This window comes from Amblyomma maculatum, chromosome 1 (genome assembly GCF_055883805.1).
Source record: "Amblyomma maculatum isolate TAMU_Amacu chromosome 1, ASM5588380v1, whole genome shotgun sequence".
Taxonomy (NCBI): Eukaryota; Metazoa; Arthropoda; class Arachnida; order Ixodida; family Ixodidae; genus Amblyomma; species Amblyomma maculatum.
In genome coordinates this window covers 323462623-323481716 of record NC_139344.1, presented here as the reverse complement: position 1 = coordinate 323481716, position 19094 = coordinate 323462623, and the positions used below count along the sequence as shown (strand labels likewise).

The following is a 19094-nucleotide window of genomic DNA, read 5'->3' as shown; positions in this document are numbered from 1 at the left end:
ATGTGTCTGCTCGTTCACCTACGGCTTAAAATCTCCATGGCCGCATTTTCAACTGACACGGTGTCACATGTTTTTGCGGCACAGAGATGGTTAGATATCGACACTATGAGCATTTTCTGCAGCATACAAAAAGGTGCACGGTGTGCCTGCTTGTGGTGTGGGTAACTACTATGCTACCGATAGAATGAGATAAGAGAGATACTTGGCTGCTGCTCAGAACAAGCTGGAAAGCAAAAATTGAAAGAGAAAATCACAAAGATAGCAGCTGCTGTGGCATGGATGTGAAAGATGAGACAAGAAAAAAGAAAACGACCGGTCCCATTTTCAGTTGGGATTACACGAGCTGGTTTCGTGTGATTTTCAGCTCACATCATGCTTAATTCAATAAGTGCTCTAATTGCAGTTATTCTCTCTCTATAAGGCTGTTGCTGTTTTCATGACACATATAGTACTTTAACACATTTAGCATGTTTACATGTTTTTCTTAGGGGCTTTTCTGTTAAGATGTAAGAAGGAGAAATTTTCTGACCCCTTTAAAGTTCATCCTAAAAAGGGTCTGCTGTATTTTCTGGGCCTGTAAATATACCGAGCGCTCTTTTGTTGGTTAGGTATGTAGATGCCAAATACCTTGCCAGGCACGGCAGGCTACAAGATGCAGTCTCCGTTCGAAATTCGAGTGGAAAAAACTCGCCTGCAGAAAGAATTTCAGTGTGAAAACACTCATATGGGCACCTCAGTCGAGCAGTAATATTGTCTTGTGCTTCACTCCTAGTTGGCTCGCCAGGTTGTCGTGATGTCACATTCCACATGTCCTGGCACAGGTAATTCGGACAGTTTAATATAACTACTTTGACTTCACCATTTTTAGTGCGAAAGCACTACTTCCCACTGCCATACCCAACTAACGATAATGTGGCTTGTGTCTGCCAAACCTGGGTGGAAGGAACCGTCGGAGCGGAGCGGATTTGAACCCAGGAATTTCTCATGGGAAGCAAGTGCAAAATGTAGCTATCGCCTCCGCCATTCAATCAGCTTGTTAAACTGCAACACTTGAGCTTTGCATTGCATTGAGTCATGGCTATGAAATTCCACATGTGTGCAAAAGCTTTCACACGTCTTAAACTATTGAGGAACAGTAAGTGGGAAGCATAAGTACCTATGCATCCAGAATATCATCATTTTTATTGATTAAACACCTGTTGAAGCTGCCTCTGGTGCAAAATATGTATAGCTGTATAGCTGTATGTATAGACTTAGAAACCAGAGCCGCCTTGTTTTTGTGGCTTCACTAAAAATCAAGTATTACGTTGCAAAAGTTCTGGGGCCATGTGTTGCACAAATCTGATGTTAAGGGTGTAATTAGTTATTAGTACCTGCTCAAGCACAGTTATGTGGCTACAAAGAAAAACGATGCAGCTTCCGCAGGAACTTCGCAGTAGAAGAGAAATTCGTCTCGTTCCGAGTTTGAACTCAGGACCGCCGTCTCACTGAGGCAGCTGCTCTAACAATTATAGGAAACTGAAATGGCTAGCACTGGGGCAGGTGGATGATAATGGGTAATTACTCCCCCTTATTACAAATCCATTCCACTTAGTTCATGAGTCAGATTTCACTTAAAACCTATATTGGTTCAAAATCTGAGGATGTTTACATTATTTTGAATGACACAATTTTTTTGTAAGCATGCTTGATGCTCGTCACAAACAAATACTTTGGACAGATGACAACAGCACAGTAATTAACGAGTACAAATTTTTATTGCAGTTTGACATCATCATCATCAGCCAGACTATACCCACTGCAGGGCGAAGGCCTCTCCCATATTCCTTTAATTAACCTGGGCCCGTATTCCGAGTTTGCGTCGTTATCAAAATGTTGCTATCTCACGTGATCTCTAATCATCTGATTGGTCGAAACTCCGGAACATGATGTTGCCTCCTCTTCCGGTTCCGTAGTAGCAACACCCAGTTCCGGAGTTTCCACCTATCAGATGACTCGAAGTCACGTGAGGTAGCGACACTTCGATAACTACACAAACTCTGAATACGGGCCCTGGACCTGTGCTAACTGCATCCACTTGACCCCTGCGAACTTCTTAACCTTACCTGGCCACCTAACTTTCTGCTGCCCTCTGCTATGCTTTTGTTTCCTTGGAATTCAATTTGTTACCCTAAGCAACCATCAGTTATCCTGTATTCACAGTTAGAAGGCAGTTTAAAATATTAGTTGTCCCTTATTTCTCCTTAGATTGCACTGCCATATTTTGCATGTTGCTTTTCTTGTCGACATGCAGTGGGACTAATTTAAATGCAACATTTTTGCAGAATGGGCAAGCTGTTGACAAGGTGGAAGGAGTGAATGTTGCAGAACTGGTGCGCAAGTTGAAGTTGCTTCAGGCCAGGGTAGATATGCCTCCACTTGCGGCTGGCGAGAAACGGGTGAGTAAAGGGGCACTTCATGCAGTACATTTCAATCACAGACATTAAGGAGAAAATAGGAACTGGTGAGGGCACAAGTCACTTTTGTCTTGTCCCTTTTAATGCCTTTTACTGCTGGTCAGCAGTGAGGGCTTCTACTTTTTTTAGTTCACTTGGCCATTGTGGAGTTGTAAATGCAATATAAATCCTCTGTGCATTGTTTGTGTTTACTAAACCAGCATACATGTGAGATGATGCTAGTCCACTCTCTCTTACAGAGACATATGCTGGGCTATTGCTCTATTTTGAAAGCATGAACCAACTAGCCCTGAAACAAACATTGTTGAAATGCACATAGCTTGTGCTACAGGCAATGTACATGTTCCACTTGGAGATGCTGGTCTTGATAAAATAAGTACAAAGAAAAGAAAGATGGTTTCGTTTTTCAAAGGCGAGTAATAAGGTCACCCCAAGTTTTAGTGTTTTAATTGGCTGCTGTATTCTGTAGGATCAGGGATGGAAAGGGATGGCTAAAGATGATACTTGGAAGCCTCATGATAATGAACACATGTATTATGAAATATTAGCTGTATCGACCTCATTCTGAATATTTATGATAAACACATAATTTCCAAATTATATAAAACACGGTTCAATCTAAAATGTATATAATCGAACACAGTGGTGCCAAACGATGCCCAGTGAGGTGGCAGGCTTCACCATTCACCATGCCTGATCTAAAATGTCCCTCTTACTGTGTAAGGGGCGTATTCTGGTGTAGCAAAGTGTAGCCATTGAGACGAGGGCTACTAGCACTGTGTGGAAGGGTGAAAAATTCTTTATACAGTTCCTTACAGGCGGTCAGTATGCTTATTGTTGCAAAAACTGAGCCAGAAGAGTACGTCTGAAACACTAGGAGAGCTACTACACAAATATTTTCAGCATGTAGCATATATGTCTTTGTTCTGTTGGTTTTCAGGGAACATGCAACTCAAGAACTTGGTTTTCTTAATGTGAATTAAAATTGTACCATTTATACAACTAGGTTTTCTATTTCCAAGCTTGATTTTAGCTCTGTGATAACTTGATGCTTTTCTGTTCGAAATTTCATAAGTGAAAACAATGCACATTATGCAGCTGCTGGCAGTAAGCACGACAGAGCAGTGCAGCATGAGTTATCTTGTTTCAACACTGCACTGTGTACAATCGAGCAAATTAATGTCGTTCCCATAGTGTACACTGTTTTGAGACAATTTAACATCTAGTGTATCGTTTTCAGTGGCTGGTGCCTGGATGCTAAAGAAAAAAAAGAAAAATGAGTCTTTAAACTCAATAAAACGTTCTGCTGGATGGGCTGGTTCATAGTGGAAATGAATACCTTTAGCACGAAACAATACAAGAGAACGAGGAAAGAACATATAGACACGAAAGAGCACTTAAAACTGCCACTTATTGCAAAAAGCCGCATAGTTGAACTCTACACACTTTAAATATTATGCATAACAAATTTGGTCTTTATAGGACTATAGTGCCTGCAGTGTCATGCACAAAAGCCATTGTTGGTACAAAATAACAAGTTGAGAAAAGTGCACTTGAAAATTATAAGAAGGCATTGTGGAAAAGCTCGGCTTTGGCAGCTAGAATGATGTTTATTTTTATTATTACTTTCTGGAATTCTGAAGCGGTGATGCCATCCTTGTGAATAAAAAACATAGGCCTACCAGCTTGCACAATCTTGATTGCATGTGATGTCGCGATTTCACATACATATCACGCGCTTGTAAATGGGTTGGATCTACACCTCTTATATTTATCGCTAATACTTTAACTAAGTTTCATAATTATTTCGTGATTATTTTTGGCTGCGTTTTATTTTTATATGTGAAAAAGGAATGATCAAGGTTGCTTAAATGGTCAGAATACCAAAAACTCAACATTTAAAAGAAAAAAAAGCTTTTTTTTTTTTTTTGACATGCATAAACAGTCAAGAAAGTTAATGGGCACCATTTGATGCTGGGCTGGAAGTAATAATAGGATAAAGGCATCTGGGTTTAGATTTTATACAATAGTAAGAGCAAGATGGAGTATCTTGGTTGTATTCGTTGCCGAGTTTTATATTGTTCCCATTTTCTAAAATCTCTAGATGGGGGGCGGGCTATTTGGGGAGGAGTGCCTTGGTAACTGCACTCGACAGCATTGCTGTCCTGGCTCCTGGCTAGAATGGGTGTCGACTTGGCCAAGGAACTGTCGTGCGGCACCCGAACCCCGCTCATAACGACATAAATGCTAATTTTAGGTGCAACAGAAGTGTGCAGTCTGAAAGTGAATGGCTTGTCCTTGACATATTATTTCGGTGTGTTTGTGCATATTTACTGCTGCATTTTTGAAAGAAGTAAAACTGGAACTTTACCGAATTTCCATTGAAAGTTCATTATGGAATGTGTAGTATTCCTCTGAACCTGCTAAGAAGTTAGTTAAGCGACAGATCTCAGAATGCAAAATGCAATAATTTTGTTTCCAATAGCTTTTATGTTACTCAAGGAGTGCAGGGATCTATTTTAGGACTACTTTTGTTTTTAGTATGCATTAACTATATAGGTAACATACCTGATGCATCAGATTTGGATATGTATGTTGGCGATACAAATATCTTTTATTTCACAGCCTGAACTCTGCCTGCCAGAGTTAGAAACTACTCTAGATGTTATTTACTACCGTTTTTTGGTAAAATTGCATGCTTAGATGCAGGCAAATTTAGCTTAAACTTGTCCAAAAGCTATATTATTTCGGACCTATTACTGCCCCAATCCATTACATGCTTTGTGTAAGGTATGCAAAACAAAAAAAATATACCAGATTATGATTCAGAATTTTCTTGGTGTCAGGTTCAATGAATCATATTTCCAAACTTGCCACGGACCATAGCAAAACTGCTGGCTGTGTCTACAGGATTAGCGACCTTTTACTGGTTTCATTAAAAGTATCTGTGTATTATGCTCTATATATTTTTAAATTCACAACTTCCAATAATTTTCAGAAGCTATTAAGTCTGCAGAGAAAGGGCACTACTAGCTATTGAGGGTTAGCACGGCAGGCCAGAAAGTTTGCCAATGTCACCTTTATACCTAAAGCATAATACTATACTCAAAGCAAACCGGGTTTACATATACTGCTTGTTACAGCATATCCATAGAAATAGACCGTTCACCGTCTCTCCTAAGCTCCTTCCTAGTAAAGACCTCTTAAGGCAACACAGAAACCTGGTCCTTAAAATGAGGACAAATTATGGAAAACAAAAGCTAAATTACGAGATTCCAGCTGTTCTCAGTAACCCATCCCTAAGTTTCGCATTTCATCTCTTTAAGAGAAAATCTGAAAGAGACATATAAAAGCAATTGACGCTCGCTGACCTAAAATAATTACCTTTTTTTGTTTTGTCTTTGGCAAATGCAAATGTTTTTTTTTTTCACTGTTTTTGTGCTATTTTATAATTTGCTTTGAGGGCACAATGTCCTTTATGTTCATGCATGTAATTTCTCTGCTGCTAAACTGCCGTATGTTGGAATTGTGTTGTTTGCTATAATGCCTTGTTAACGTTTGTTTTCTGTAATGCACACTGCCGTAGACTGTACTGGGGAACTGTTACCTTGTCAGGCCTAACTTCCTTTTGTCGCAGTCTCCTCTTTCATTTGCGAAAGAGAAAAAAAAAATCTCAGCTCAAAACTTTATAGTGGCCATTAACAGCAGCAAAAACAAAGCCCATAGCTATAACAGAGCACCTGCAGTAGTTATTGAGGCACAGAAAAACAGTTATCTAAAGTCCATCTTCTGTAGTCTTACCCACAAGGATGCACAGGTGAACCATGATATACAAGTTGAACCAGATACTATGAAATGCAGTGCTATCGTTCCAGGATTTATGAATTGTGACATGAATGTTGCAGGAGCATATGCAGAGGCTGCAGGCAATCACAGCGAAGACTCCCTGTGTGCTGTTCATGGAAGGCAGTGGAGCTGCACCTACTGCAGGTGATGCAGCATAATCGCAGTGATATGATCATGGTTGATACAGATTTATAAAATTCATTAGTTGCAGTGCATTGTGTATAGCGTGCGGAATTTTGAATGTTCCAAACACACTCCTGAGTCCTGTGTCACTGCGAATCGTCTGAATGTGCGAGCTGCGGCTATGCCCTCAAGCACTAAGCTCTGCTTGCTCGCAGATCGCCAATGCCATGATCACCAGTCATGCAATGTCTACTAAGGGCTGTGGATGGTGACTTGTGGCCCACACGCTGCTGATGTCACAAGTGAGCTGTGGCATACGACAGTTAATAGGTGATTCTGATAGAGGAGGACTCCCTGATTCATTGCTGATGTTGCAGTCTCCAGTCATGTAGCATGCACCATGAGCAGCAAAAGGTGGCATGCTGCTGTAAATAAACCCCACCAGCCACAAACAGATCTGCACCAATGAATTACCAATGCTTCTGCATACGGATTTTGTGGTTGTGTTTGAATCGCATGATGTGGATATTTTTCGTGGCCCTGAGAGATTCGTGTCATTGAGACCAGTGTAGTGAAACAGTGACCACTGCCAAAATCACCCTTTCACACACTTGGTACATCGTCTTCTGTTCACAGGCAAAAACTCAGAAGCCATTGCCCTGCTTCAGAAGGCAGGCCTCAAGTTCGAGCGATTTGACGTAACTACGGACGCTGCTTTACACCAGCGTAAGGCTTGTAATTTCGTTTGTGCCTTTTAGAGTGATAGTCCTACTAATCTAGGTACAAACCTGGAGACTGCTTCGGTATCTCCAGATGACCTTGAAGTTCAGCCAAGGCCAAACTGGGATATAGCCTACCTAGCAACTAGTCTCACTTAATATAATGTGCTGTAGTGAACTGGTGTATGGACCACATGACTAACTGACTGCTTTACTAATTACACATCATAATTAGTTATAGTTAAATTGTTAATTGTGACTAAAATTTAACTTTGCACTACTTTTAACTTTGCACTACTTTTAACTTTGCTGCACTAAAATTTAACTTTGCGATCAAATCATATATTGTATGTATCGTTGCTAAGGTATTGATGAGTGGAATTTGGAAATTATCTCATCGTATTGCTATTGATTGTCATGTTTTTGTGTGCTTGTTTTGTTATTTTAATGTAGAAACCAAGAAAGCAGTTCTCTTGGCTTCATGAAGAGAGCAATTGTAATACTGTAACTCTGTTCACTTTTGTAGTTGGAAGTGAAGGGAGGACTGTCTAATGCTTTTATATTAATTGTTGGTAGTATACAGATAATATTCTAGGAATACAATTTCAGTTGCACGCTTTTCGATTTGTTGTGATGTGTTGTCCTACTAAACGTTGCCCTTCCAGTTATCATTCCGATTGAAAGTCTATTTTTTTTTCCACCTAATAGCGCACAGTTGATCCTGGATATTTTAACTCCAAGGGGATCATTAAATAGTTCAATATATTGATAATTCGATGTATAGAACATGCCATCAGATAAGCTCCACTGTGACCCAGAAGCATGAATATGGTGTTCCCCTTGCTAGCATGCAGTTCCTGGAGTGACGTGCTGCCCTTTGGCATACTGGCAGCCCACCGCCACGAGGCGTGCGTACATGCACCCGCGAGCCGAGCATCACTGCACACCAAGTGATGAGAAAAAGGGTGCATCTCCACGTGCCGCTCCGTGGGCACAAGCACATGCTCTCAATATTTGGCAGGGCAGATAGAAGCGTCAGCGCTTGCACCTCACATGTCATGTCGCATAGCACAAGCATCGTTGCGGTTGTGGTTGACATCGAAGCTGCTACGGATAGTGCTTTGGGCGAAGCTGCCGCTGAACATGACAAGTCTAATTTTGTTGCTGGTACACTATAAACGCTATAATTCACAGAAAATAGGATACACTTGATTTCTTTGTCTCTTTCAGCAGCAAAGCAGGCCACACGACAGCTACCGCTAGCCTTCGGTCGTCTAGCAGGGTTCACCGCACAGCAAGTGCATCAAACTTTAGCTTCTCTGCTCGACAGCAATATCACGTTCAAAGCAAACCGCCAGACTGAAGCGCATTTTCATTTGAACTTGATGTTCACCTCGTAGAGCAGCTTTACAGCAGTAGCGTTGCCAGCAGGTGCCCAACGCTGTGCAGCTGACTCGGCTCAGTGAAAAACTATCTTGGGGCACTATTAGGAGAAATGCCCCTTGCAGCGGCACGGCACACAGTACGATATAGTGTATATGGAATGTCCCTTGAACAGAAATTTGATAAACACTAACACCCTCCCATACTTTTGCGTGCCATTTCCAAAGGGGCATTCGGAGAGTTTGATATAAGCAATAATTCGACATATCTGTGTTTGATATATCTGGAATAGACTGTGCCTGAGCCTCAACAAAGCCAGTTTTTCGGTTTTACTAATGGGAATGCCAACAGTTGATTTTATACAAGCAAAATTTTTTACTGAGTCACAAACTCACAATAGCTGGCAACCTAGTTGACATTAGTATCGGCAGCAAAATCTGCAAGAAGATGGCAACGGATGTGCTGCTAATCTGACAGCCGTAAAAACTGGATATAATGTGGACCTACATACGTGATGCAAATTGAGGATAGCAAAAATGGGAAATGTTCTCACGTGCGTATAATGCTAGTTGGGGAAAGCTCACTGAAAGCATTTATTTGCATTGCCTTTTGCACTTGACTGAGCGACTCGGCAGACCCTCACAAGGCACACACTGCTTGTGCTTGTGTATTCTGTATCGCCAGGCATTGAAAGGCGGCACACATCTCGGTGTACTTAGTGCTGGCTCACTTCTCCTCGCACGTCAACATTTTTGGCTAGGCGGTTTTACACCACAAAAGAAAGAGCAGTATGTATTTTCCCCTGTGCTTGCAGGATCTGCTTTGTGCACCGTGGGTGCTGATATCTGGCATACGAATTTCTGGGTGCCACACTTATACCTGCCTCCATCTTGCACTGTATGCATGTACACAGGGAGTGCTTTCTTAGTTGAACCTATAGTCGTCATTGCTGGGTGAACCGCATTCCAAGAGTCCCTTGTAATTCGGACATATTTTTTTCATAGAAACACTTCTTCGCTGCCATTGAGTGTGTTCACTATCTTGCATTTCTTGAAAGCACAACCGTCAAGCTCCTCAGGAATGTAGCTCCTGCCTACTTCCCCCATTTTGTGTAGCAGCATTTTACAAGGTACTAATGCTTTCAGCAGCTGCAAGTACTTTCCATTTAAAAGCAGCTGAGTATACTGCTCTTGCAGTCCTGACTTTGTTCAAAGTGTGATTGTTGTGCTTCTGATAGCCCTGAGTGTTGCATGGGTGAAATGGTATTGAAATCAAAGTCATTAAAACAGCCAACTGACATCACCACTACACAGCACGTCAATGAGACCACTACTGTAAGCTTAAGCTGAAGATTGTTTGGATCTGCATGTAATATGAGGTAAAAATTTTACATGCTAAAGCTGGGGAAGAAAAAAAAAAAGAAACCTTGTGTTATATGCCAGTTTTTATGGTATTTTGAAGAATATTATTAGCTGCATTTGCTAGTTGGCTTAAAAAAAGTTGGTTTCCTTATTTCGGTCATAATTACTGTGGCCTGGAGAAGCTCGTAGGGATTGAAGGAGGCTAGAACATTCCAGAAAGCTGGAAATCAAAAAGAAATTAGACCAGTTGTTGCCCTCTATTACAGAGAGTACCACAACCTGAAAAATTTAGTCAATTGCTATGATGTCCCAATAATTTTTCTGCCCCACTAAGTTTGCCTCGCTGTGCCCCCATATCATCTCTGGGAGAAAGAGCGGGCCAGACTGCATGAAACATCATGCCACTCAGTTCATCTTGTTCTGCAGGGGTAGCATACAAAATTCTGTGGACCCGATGGAAAGTTACATTGACCAAAAAGGCCACAATATCAATAAACAACCAAAGGAGCACCAGCTTTCGATAAAGAATGAAAAGGGGCGCAATATACCTATGCACTATGGCGCATGCCTTATTGCTGCATTTGACAATCCATACCAGCTTTGCTGGCAAGAACAAAAACTATAAGGGAAGTTGCGACCAGCTGGTGCGTGAACTTGCCAAAGATTCTTTCTTTTTTTTTTTTTTTCATTAGGGACAAAAGAGATGATTGTGTTGGTAACACTTCTGTCAAATTGTATCAGAAAGAAAAAAGTTTGATAATATATGCTTAGTCTATGATTTGGCGGACACAAAGATTAAAAATGTGTTCGTTCTTCTCGATAAAATCAGTTGCGAGTTAGCACTTGTCCTAGTGTTCTTTGCATTGATGTTTCTTTGTGGATACTGTTGCTTTCTGATTTTATGGAATTTGTTCGTACAGGTGCCTTCCGCATGTGCTTTCTTCATTCTAGAACTCACCGAACACATGGCAAACAAAGCGGCTTGCAGCTACCCTCTCCTGTTTGTCAATGGAGAGTTTGTTGGTGGCATTGACGAAATGAAGAGGCTTGCTGAGCAAGAAAAGCTTGCCAACTTGTGTGCCCCGGTGAACCTGACGCAAAGGTGCTTGTCTGTCATTGCTTGTTGCTTGATTGAACACAGTGTTATTACTAAGGTATGTCTGTGCAGAAGAGTTGAAAATTGAAGTGTGAAAATTTTCAGGCATGTTTAAAAAAACTTCGTGGCTTGCAAAAGTAGCTTGTGATGTCAGCAGCTCAATGCTAGCCTTCAAATAATTTTCTACAGAAAGTTGCATTACTTTTGTAATGCGAAGCGAGTGCTTGTCTTACGCACTGAGAGTTGCCGGACATGTAAAAACTTGTATGTGCTTCTGGGATGAATATACAGTTAAACCTGGATGTAGTAAACCTCCACGTAGTGACTTCCTGAATATTAAAAAATTTCTTAGTTCCCCGTTGCCGTTACCATTGAAGTGCATGTAGAGAACATTCATGCAACAAAGGTGTTGTGGTGATTTCTACATTGACTATCCTTTGGAAGTTACCTAAAATTTGGCCATACCATGCAAAAAGTTTATGACCGTAACACACAAAAAAAAACAACATGAATTCACATAAGAACGTATATGATCACAGTAACTGTCAGTAAACAACATGGCATGCTCCAGTGCTGTTAGCACTTCTACTTTGCTAATGCAGCAGCCTCTGCTGCTTTCACATATGAAATGTTACATCACGTTGGCCAACTGTTCACTCTGAAAGCAGCGAAAAATGTTAGAGCACAGTGAAAAAGTCAAGGGACAAGAAGTGCATGCTGATTGCTGTTGTATGCTTGCTCGTGTGGATCTGACATAGATAGATAGCTGTTGCGCATCGGGAGCAGAGACAATGGAGATCACTCACTATGCAAGTTGGAGTTTATTTTGTGGAGACACCAGTGGAGGGAGGACCGACAGTGGGGTTATGTGACTGTTTAAGAAACAGGTGCCCCCGTGTCATGTCTCCTCCAACTTCATCCAGTCTCCTATCCTGCTCATTATGGCATTGTGTGCACTGCAGCTAGTACGATGATGCCTGCTGCCACAGTCTCACCACTAGCATGATTCAAAGCTCTTCTCCACGGCACGGCAGCATGGCTGGAGAGGTCTGTGCGAGGTGTGCTCGGCATGCTTCTGGCCGCGTGCGCGTCGCTGGCACTGGGGTCACGAGGATCGCGGGGGTCAGAGTGGTGGAAACCAACACCATCGAAACAGTCAGCCGACGCCACCGCTAGATGGCGCCTCCTCTCGCTGGAAGCCTGATGCTGATAGTGCTAATTAATAACGAGGCCTGATTTGCGAATTTAGGCTGCAATTTTTTCGGATCTGCGTATAATACGAGGCGGAAATCTGACATGGTAAAATCTGGGAAAAAAAACCTTTTATTAAACGCGGGTTTTTACATGTGAAACCTTCATTGTCAATAAGGTGGAGCGCACGGTGATAAAACACTGTCAGATGCCTTGAAGATGAAGTGTAGTGCCAACGTCTGCAAAGTGCAGCTGTGAAAGCCACTGTACACTTTACATATTGTATAAAAGAAAAGAACTATAACAGACTTCATTATTCGCACCCGCAACAGCTGTGCTGTAATAATACTTTACCAAGCACCATAATCACACTGAGATTTTTCCAAAGGCTGCTCTTAGCAATTTCGGGGATGAGCGAACACTCGGGGAGGAAGAAGACAAAGCAGGTGTGGAGGGAAGCATTCAAATAAATCTAGAACCTTCTTTCCTGCTAGTGCCTCTTGTCACCTGCAATTATTTCATTCAAAAGACATACAATTATGGACAGAGTAGTTCGAACTCTTTTGTTGTGTTATGTAACAAATACAAATGTTTGCAGCCTTTGTGTGCATGGGAAAAACTAAATTATCACTTGAATATGCATCAAGCACCTATTACACATTATGTACTAGGTAATCCGTCTGGAGACTGACATCCATAGCATGGTTGTGCACATGACTGTACATTTTCCCCTACGGTTATTGTGAATGGCATCTCAATGTGTCATTGCAGGTTGGAGCAGCTCATCAACAAGGCACCTGTGATGGTCTTCATGAAGGGCTCACCAGATGCACCCCGATGTGGCTTCAGCCGAACACTTGTGGAAATCTTCAGGAAAAACAAGTAATTCACCTTTAATACATTTTGCCCCTGTGCATGTGCATTTTGGAAGATTGCTGTAAATAATACAAGCAGCTCTTCAAACACTAAATATTTTATTTTACTGCGCCTATTCAAATCTATCACTATGATTATTGACATTGAGAAACAGCTCATTAAACATGTGCAGTCATTTCTGAATTTGTACTTCCATGCTATGTGTAGCTGGGAAACTGTTGAGGTTTAGTTTTCTTACCTTCGTCAGTACAGCTTTTTTTAAACCTCGCCTTGAAAGTTTGCAGCATACGTCACTCATAACAAGCGAGGCATCATCTTTTCCCACCAAATGCGCTTGAAGATGGTGTCTGTACAATCTTGTGAGTCCAGTGCATCAGTCATCGCCTCTTTAATGAACAGATGTGGAAGAAACAATCATTTTGATACTTTTTTCTCATCTTATTCAGATCTCATGAAATCTTTGCCACCTGAGAGATAACTAAAATATTGTAAGATTGCAGCCATTTAAAGGCTGGACGCAAGGTTTATGATTCAAGAAATATATAGCTCCTTTAGCTGTGCTCTTAGGCAAAAAAAATGGGGTCAGGTGCCATATTGGGGCTTTTGGGTGAATCATGTAGCCTTTTCACATTTGTGTCTTTTTATGGCATGGCTGTCATCTTTTATGGTCCCTGCCACAAACATATTCTAAAAGCATTAAGCTGTGCTCTTCGATATGGTTCCATGTCGTAACTATGAAGGGCCATGTAGCAGGGGCTTCACAGTTCCGGATCTTCTTCATAGATGAGCGACTGTGTACTGCATGACGCCATGGGGCCTATCCAGTGTAGCTGTACATTCGTAGACAGATTTCAGGGTATGTTACCGTCACACATGGTTGTATTTATTTTGGCCATCGTGGTACTGTGTTAAGCACAGTTGAGAAAATTTTCTGAGATCACTGTAGAATCTGCACTGGAGAAATGCGTAAGCCAGAGCGTTGCTGTATTGTTCGAGAGATGTGTCAGCGGGATTTCGCAAGTGACATATACTGTGCCTTTGCTTTCGCGTAAACCAATTATAGAACGCTGGTGAACTTTGATGCATTCAATGAAACACTGGTTGTGTTCAAAAGGGCGCGCAATGTACCACGTGCAGCACTAACGCTCAGACTTTCGCATTCTGCACTGCAGATTCTGCAGTGCTCTCGGAATTTTTCATACTGCAGTTGGTTTATTACCTCTCTTTACACACTTTCTAACCATTCCCACCCATTTGTACTCGCAAATCACACCCTTTCCCGCTCGTTCTCATTCAAACGTTTCAAATTTCCCACCACCGGAAGTTAGGCCTACGTCACTGGAAGTCTAATGCCACCTGACCCTCTTTGGGCACAACCATTAACCCTCCCAGCTATTTCGACACCTGATTGACTTAATTGGCTCAAATTATTTAACTTATAAACCCAGATCATACCCCGCCGGGGTGGTGCAGTGGTTACGGCGCTTGACTACTGTTTCCAAGGGTGCGGGATCGAATCCCGGCCCCGGCGGCCGCTTTTCAGTGGAGGCAAAAAGCAAGGCGCCCGTGTGCTGTGCGATGTCAGTGCACGTTAGAGAACCCCAAGTGGTCGAAATTTCTGGAGTCCTCCACTACGGCGTCTCTCATAGCCTGAGTCACTTTGGGACGTTAAACCCCACAAACCACAAACCATTTTGTCACTTTCATACCTCTCCTTGACGTTCTGTTGGATGGTACCATTCTTTTTACAGTATACTGACTAGTTCCTCTTTTACAGCTCCGACAAGGTAATACCCATGCGAAACCTATCTACATAGCTATACAATGCTTACACATTAATAATTTTAAATCATCACTGCTGTTGATTAGCACAGTACTGCCATCTTAGTCATAAGATCCTGAATGTTCAGCATTGATGTCGCAAGGAAGCCATGTTTTGCTGTTTCAGAATCACTTATGACAGTTTTGACATTTTGATGGATGAAGATGTGCGACAGGGCCTCAAACAACACTCCAACTGGCCCACATACCCACAGGTGTATGCCAAAGGAACGCTTGTAGGCGGCCTCGACATAATCAAGGTATGCACAAAAATAGGTTGGCATGGTGAGGGTCCCTAGTGTCGCATGATGATTTTCAGAAGACGTGGTCGTCATGGCACTGGAACTGGATGCTAGACGTCCATGCACGTGTTGTTTGTTGCATGCACATACAAGAAGCATTGCATTCTTACAAACACCTGGGTAAACCTTGAGATGCATAATGCGAGGTCGTGTGTAAACTAGCTGATGTAAGTTGTGGAAGAGCCTTTCCGTCTTATAATTTGAATGCAAATGAGAGAAGTAGTTCACTTCTTTGGGTCATGCCAGTTGCTCTCACATTATGCCATGACAAATAGACAAACCGAACAACAGTGGTAATGCATAAGTGACCATGAGCCTGTTGCCAAACAATGGAAAAGTCCATGTCAGTATTGCTGGCAACACGTGGAAGAGGGTCTCTTTTCTGCAAGAATGAATGACATATTGTAATGATAGCTCCACACAATGGTTAATTAAGTCACAACGTGGAACAGACCACAAATGTAAACAAGAGTTGATGTTTACCACAAATGTAAACAAGACAGAAATTTTAAATGCTACTAACCCGTTGCTTTCAGCAATGCAACAGAAAATAAAACTGTTTTTGCATTTCTTAAAACACCTTTTTGTACACATATGAAAGCCATCGCGTCTCAAGAAAGGAGGTTGTAGACGCAGCTCAAACGTGTCGTCTGCTGGTGCCTGCTTGAGATGCTATGTCTGCAAATGCGGTGGCTTTTCCTGCGTACAAATGTGTATTGCGCAAATGCAATTTTATTTTTCACTGCGTTGCTCAAAGAAGGTTAGTAGCATTTCAAATTTCCGCCTTAGCCGTCCGTTGCAGCTGATGAGAGGGGCGCTGTGGTTGTTTTGGGATTCGTGGGCGCCAGACCGGCACTTCCTTTGGCCTACTTCCTAACGCGCGGTTTTCCAACTGTCGCTTATCTAAGAATGTTGCTTGTGGATTGCCATATTTGTCCATTGTCTCTTGGCTACACGCTGCTGTAGGCAAAAATGTATGGGTCACACTTGAAAGGACAGCTCCATTTGCACCTTACATTGCTTGGACTGCTTTTGTCAAAAATATTGTGTTCAGCTTGTTTCTTTCTTTATTTACAATTTCTCACCTGGGGAGATGACACACGACCATTCTTATAAATCCATCCCTGCGAGACATATGACAGAGAATTCTAATGCATCTTCATGCCTCTCTTACAGAGAAGAGAGAGTCAAAATTAAATATTGTCAGTGTTGAACATGCTGAAAAAATAAGTTTGGCAGGGCATGGCTGCAAAAATATGCGAAAACTGCCTGATTGTGATGCCTCTAGCATGGCTGTTAGTATGAGTATTCCAGTGTGTCACAACTGCCAGAGGAAACATCCTACCAATGGTAAAGCGAGGGGCCCGTTAACACCTCAGAAAGGGACTTCAGTCAACACAGTACGTAGTGTTTATTATCTGTTTCTCGCTGATGCTTGACTTGACTGCTGCATTGCAAGGCATTCGGCAGCAGGAGAAAGAGAAGGCTTCAATGATGCAGAAAAATATCAAAATTACTAGATTAATACAGTTGAACCCCGTTATAAGAGACATGGATGTGACAGACAGTCGAGTATAAGAGACACCATTCACCCAAATGGTTGGCTGCCCTGTGACTTTCATTAATTTAACCTCTTTTTTAACAGATGGATGCAGAAGACAATTGGCTATAAAGGACAAATTAGCCTTAAAGTTTGGTACTCAGTCTTGCTTGTAACAGACATTTTAACATTAGATGCGGCACCATACATCGCCAGGTTCAGTAGCAGCTGCAGTGAAAACAAGAGAAGGGAGACACACCTGTGCCATTATTAATTATAACTTCAGCAAACAAAGAGCAGTTCAATCAGCTATGAAATGACTAAAAGAAGCCCCTGCTGTGGGAATGCAACAAAGAGAAGCTTGCCACAAAGAGCACAAATGCGACCTCATATGCGAGCATCTGAGTGAGCATATTGGGGGCGCGTGTTGGGTTCTCCAGTTAGTGGAGCTTCCTGTCACGAATAACCGTAGGTGTTGTGTCGTCTGAAGAATATAGCGAAAATTGTCTATTAAGTTGCATTTCATTATGAGCGACAAATCTATCTGGAAAATGCAAAGAAAGTGCCCAGCTAGTGCCGCTGACATAAACAAGTCTTTGTGCCTAGAAAGCGAGATACATATAGCCAAGCCAAGACCAAAACAAATGACATAAAAACAAGAGTGTTTCTGCTCTGGCGAGGACAAATAAACTGCTGTGTTTGCTATTCAACCAGTTTCAACTCCACTCAGCAATGCCTAGTTTGCTTTTCATTTATTTTTAGTTTCAGTAGCGACATTCACAGACTTGTTACTCACGGCTGCTGTTACCCTTTGTCAAACAAGCACAAATTTCTGAGGGATATTTCTACTAGTGATTATTTATAGTTTTGGCTGCTTCTGGTACCTTTCTTCTTTCTTGACTTGAATTCTTGTAGTGTTACCAGACACATAACTTAGTTGCGAATCGCTAGTTGCGGTGCCACGGCACATTGTGATCGCCTTTTGCAATTGCTGCAAGCATAGTTTGCCAACATATACAGCTTTGGCAATCAGCCATGGAGTTCTTGTCCTGATTTTCAAGCTGGGAAAGGCTGTACAGCATTAATGCAGCCATGAAGCAGATGAAGATTTACAACTGTTTCAGCAGTAAATAAATGTAAGAAAGTTGTGAGGTGTGGTCAGTGTGGTGGTCCACCAAGCAAATGCAATATGTAAATGAAAGCTATAATAATGCAGAACGGTTGCTTGGCGGGCTAGTTGGTTCATATCTAACTTGTGTTGCAGCGCGAACCACGAGAAGGGACGACGACAGACAGAGTGAAAAGAGCGCTGACTTCCAACTATTTATTTCTCTGATATGCCACGCATTTATACACATTTGAAGCTTCAGCAGGAAAGAGCAGGAAAAGCAGTCGGCATGAAAGGCATAGGCGATAGGACAAGGCCCTAATCACCATCGATCCAGAAACTTCAGCTCTTTCTTGGTTAGTGCGACTGATGGCATGCTTACACACCTTTCCTCTGTACGAGTATGTTTACCGCCTCAATTATCTCCCTGACACACTGATCATTGTGTCGAGCAACGATTGTGCTTTTTTGGAACGCAGGCACGCAAGGTTTTCTGCGGCGACGTATAGACTCATCGCCACAATTACGACAGTGCGTGCTAAGATGGCCCTGGTCACCATCATTTACATTCTTGTTTATGTTCTTTCAATCTGGTATTTATACCTCTGCTAGTTTGTCCAATGTATTCGCGTCTGCAGGACAACGGAACGCGATATACAACACCTTCGTCGCAAGTGACAAACCGATTCTGGTGTCTAACCATGCATGATTTTTTCTTCTTGCTATAGCACGGGTTAGTTTTCTTGCATAGAACTGATAGTTTAAGTGGGGCCGAAAACACAACGTCAACGCCTGCGCGCTTTCCAATCTTCTTCAGGTTGTGGGAAGTCTGGTGGATATACGGAATGACTGCTACTCTTTTGGGTGCATCCAGGCCTGTCACGGCATTCTTTTCAGATTGCCGGACTTGTTTCATTTTCTGGAGCAGGCCCTCGGCCACAGAAACTACAAGGACCTCCGGGAACCCCGCTTCAGACAGGCGTCTATTTTGCAGGGCTAGACTTTCTTTAAGCATATGGTCACAGGATTTAGTCAGGCCATTTACAAAACAATATTTGACAACGCTGTGCTTTACAAGCTTGGAGTGGGCAGATACAGCGGGTAATAAACATTTTTTCCCACGTGGTTCATGCTTTTGCAACATGATGTACCTTTCTTTTTTGCGCATTTTAGCCGTAGGATGCTTGCGCCGAAAGAAGGTCTGGTTAGAAAATGTAAATGTGGTACCCTGCTTATAAGAGATATCTCATATGAGATAAAAAATGCTACCTA

The 19094-nt window shown here is 42.1% G+C and overlaps 1 protein-coding gene across 1 annotated transcript in view; it reads left to right on the top strand.

Moving 5' to 3' along the window:
* Positions 1-19094, top strand: part of Grx3 (Glutaredoxin 3) — a 29372-nt gene that overhangs the window by 9883 nt on the left and 395 nt on the right. Inside the window, exons 4-9 of the mRNA XM_084584863.1 lie at positions 2325-2438; positions 6362-6446; positions 7062-7151; positions 10840-10990; positions 12947-13057; positions 15000-15132. Coding sequence (XP_084440989.1) covers positions 2325-2438; positions 6362-6446; positions 7062-7151; positions 10840-10990; positions 12947-13057; positions 15000-15132 — 684 coding nt within the window. The remainder of the gene's footprint in view (positions 1-2324; positions 2439-6361; positions 6447-7061; positions 7152-10839; positions 10991-12946; positions 13058-14999; positions 15133-19094) is intronic.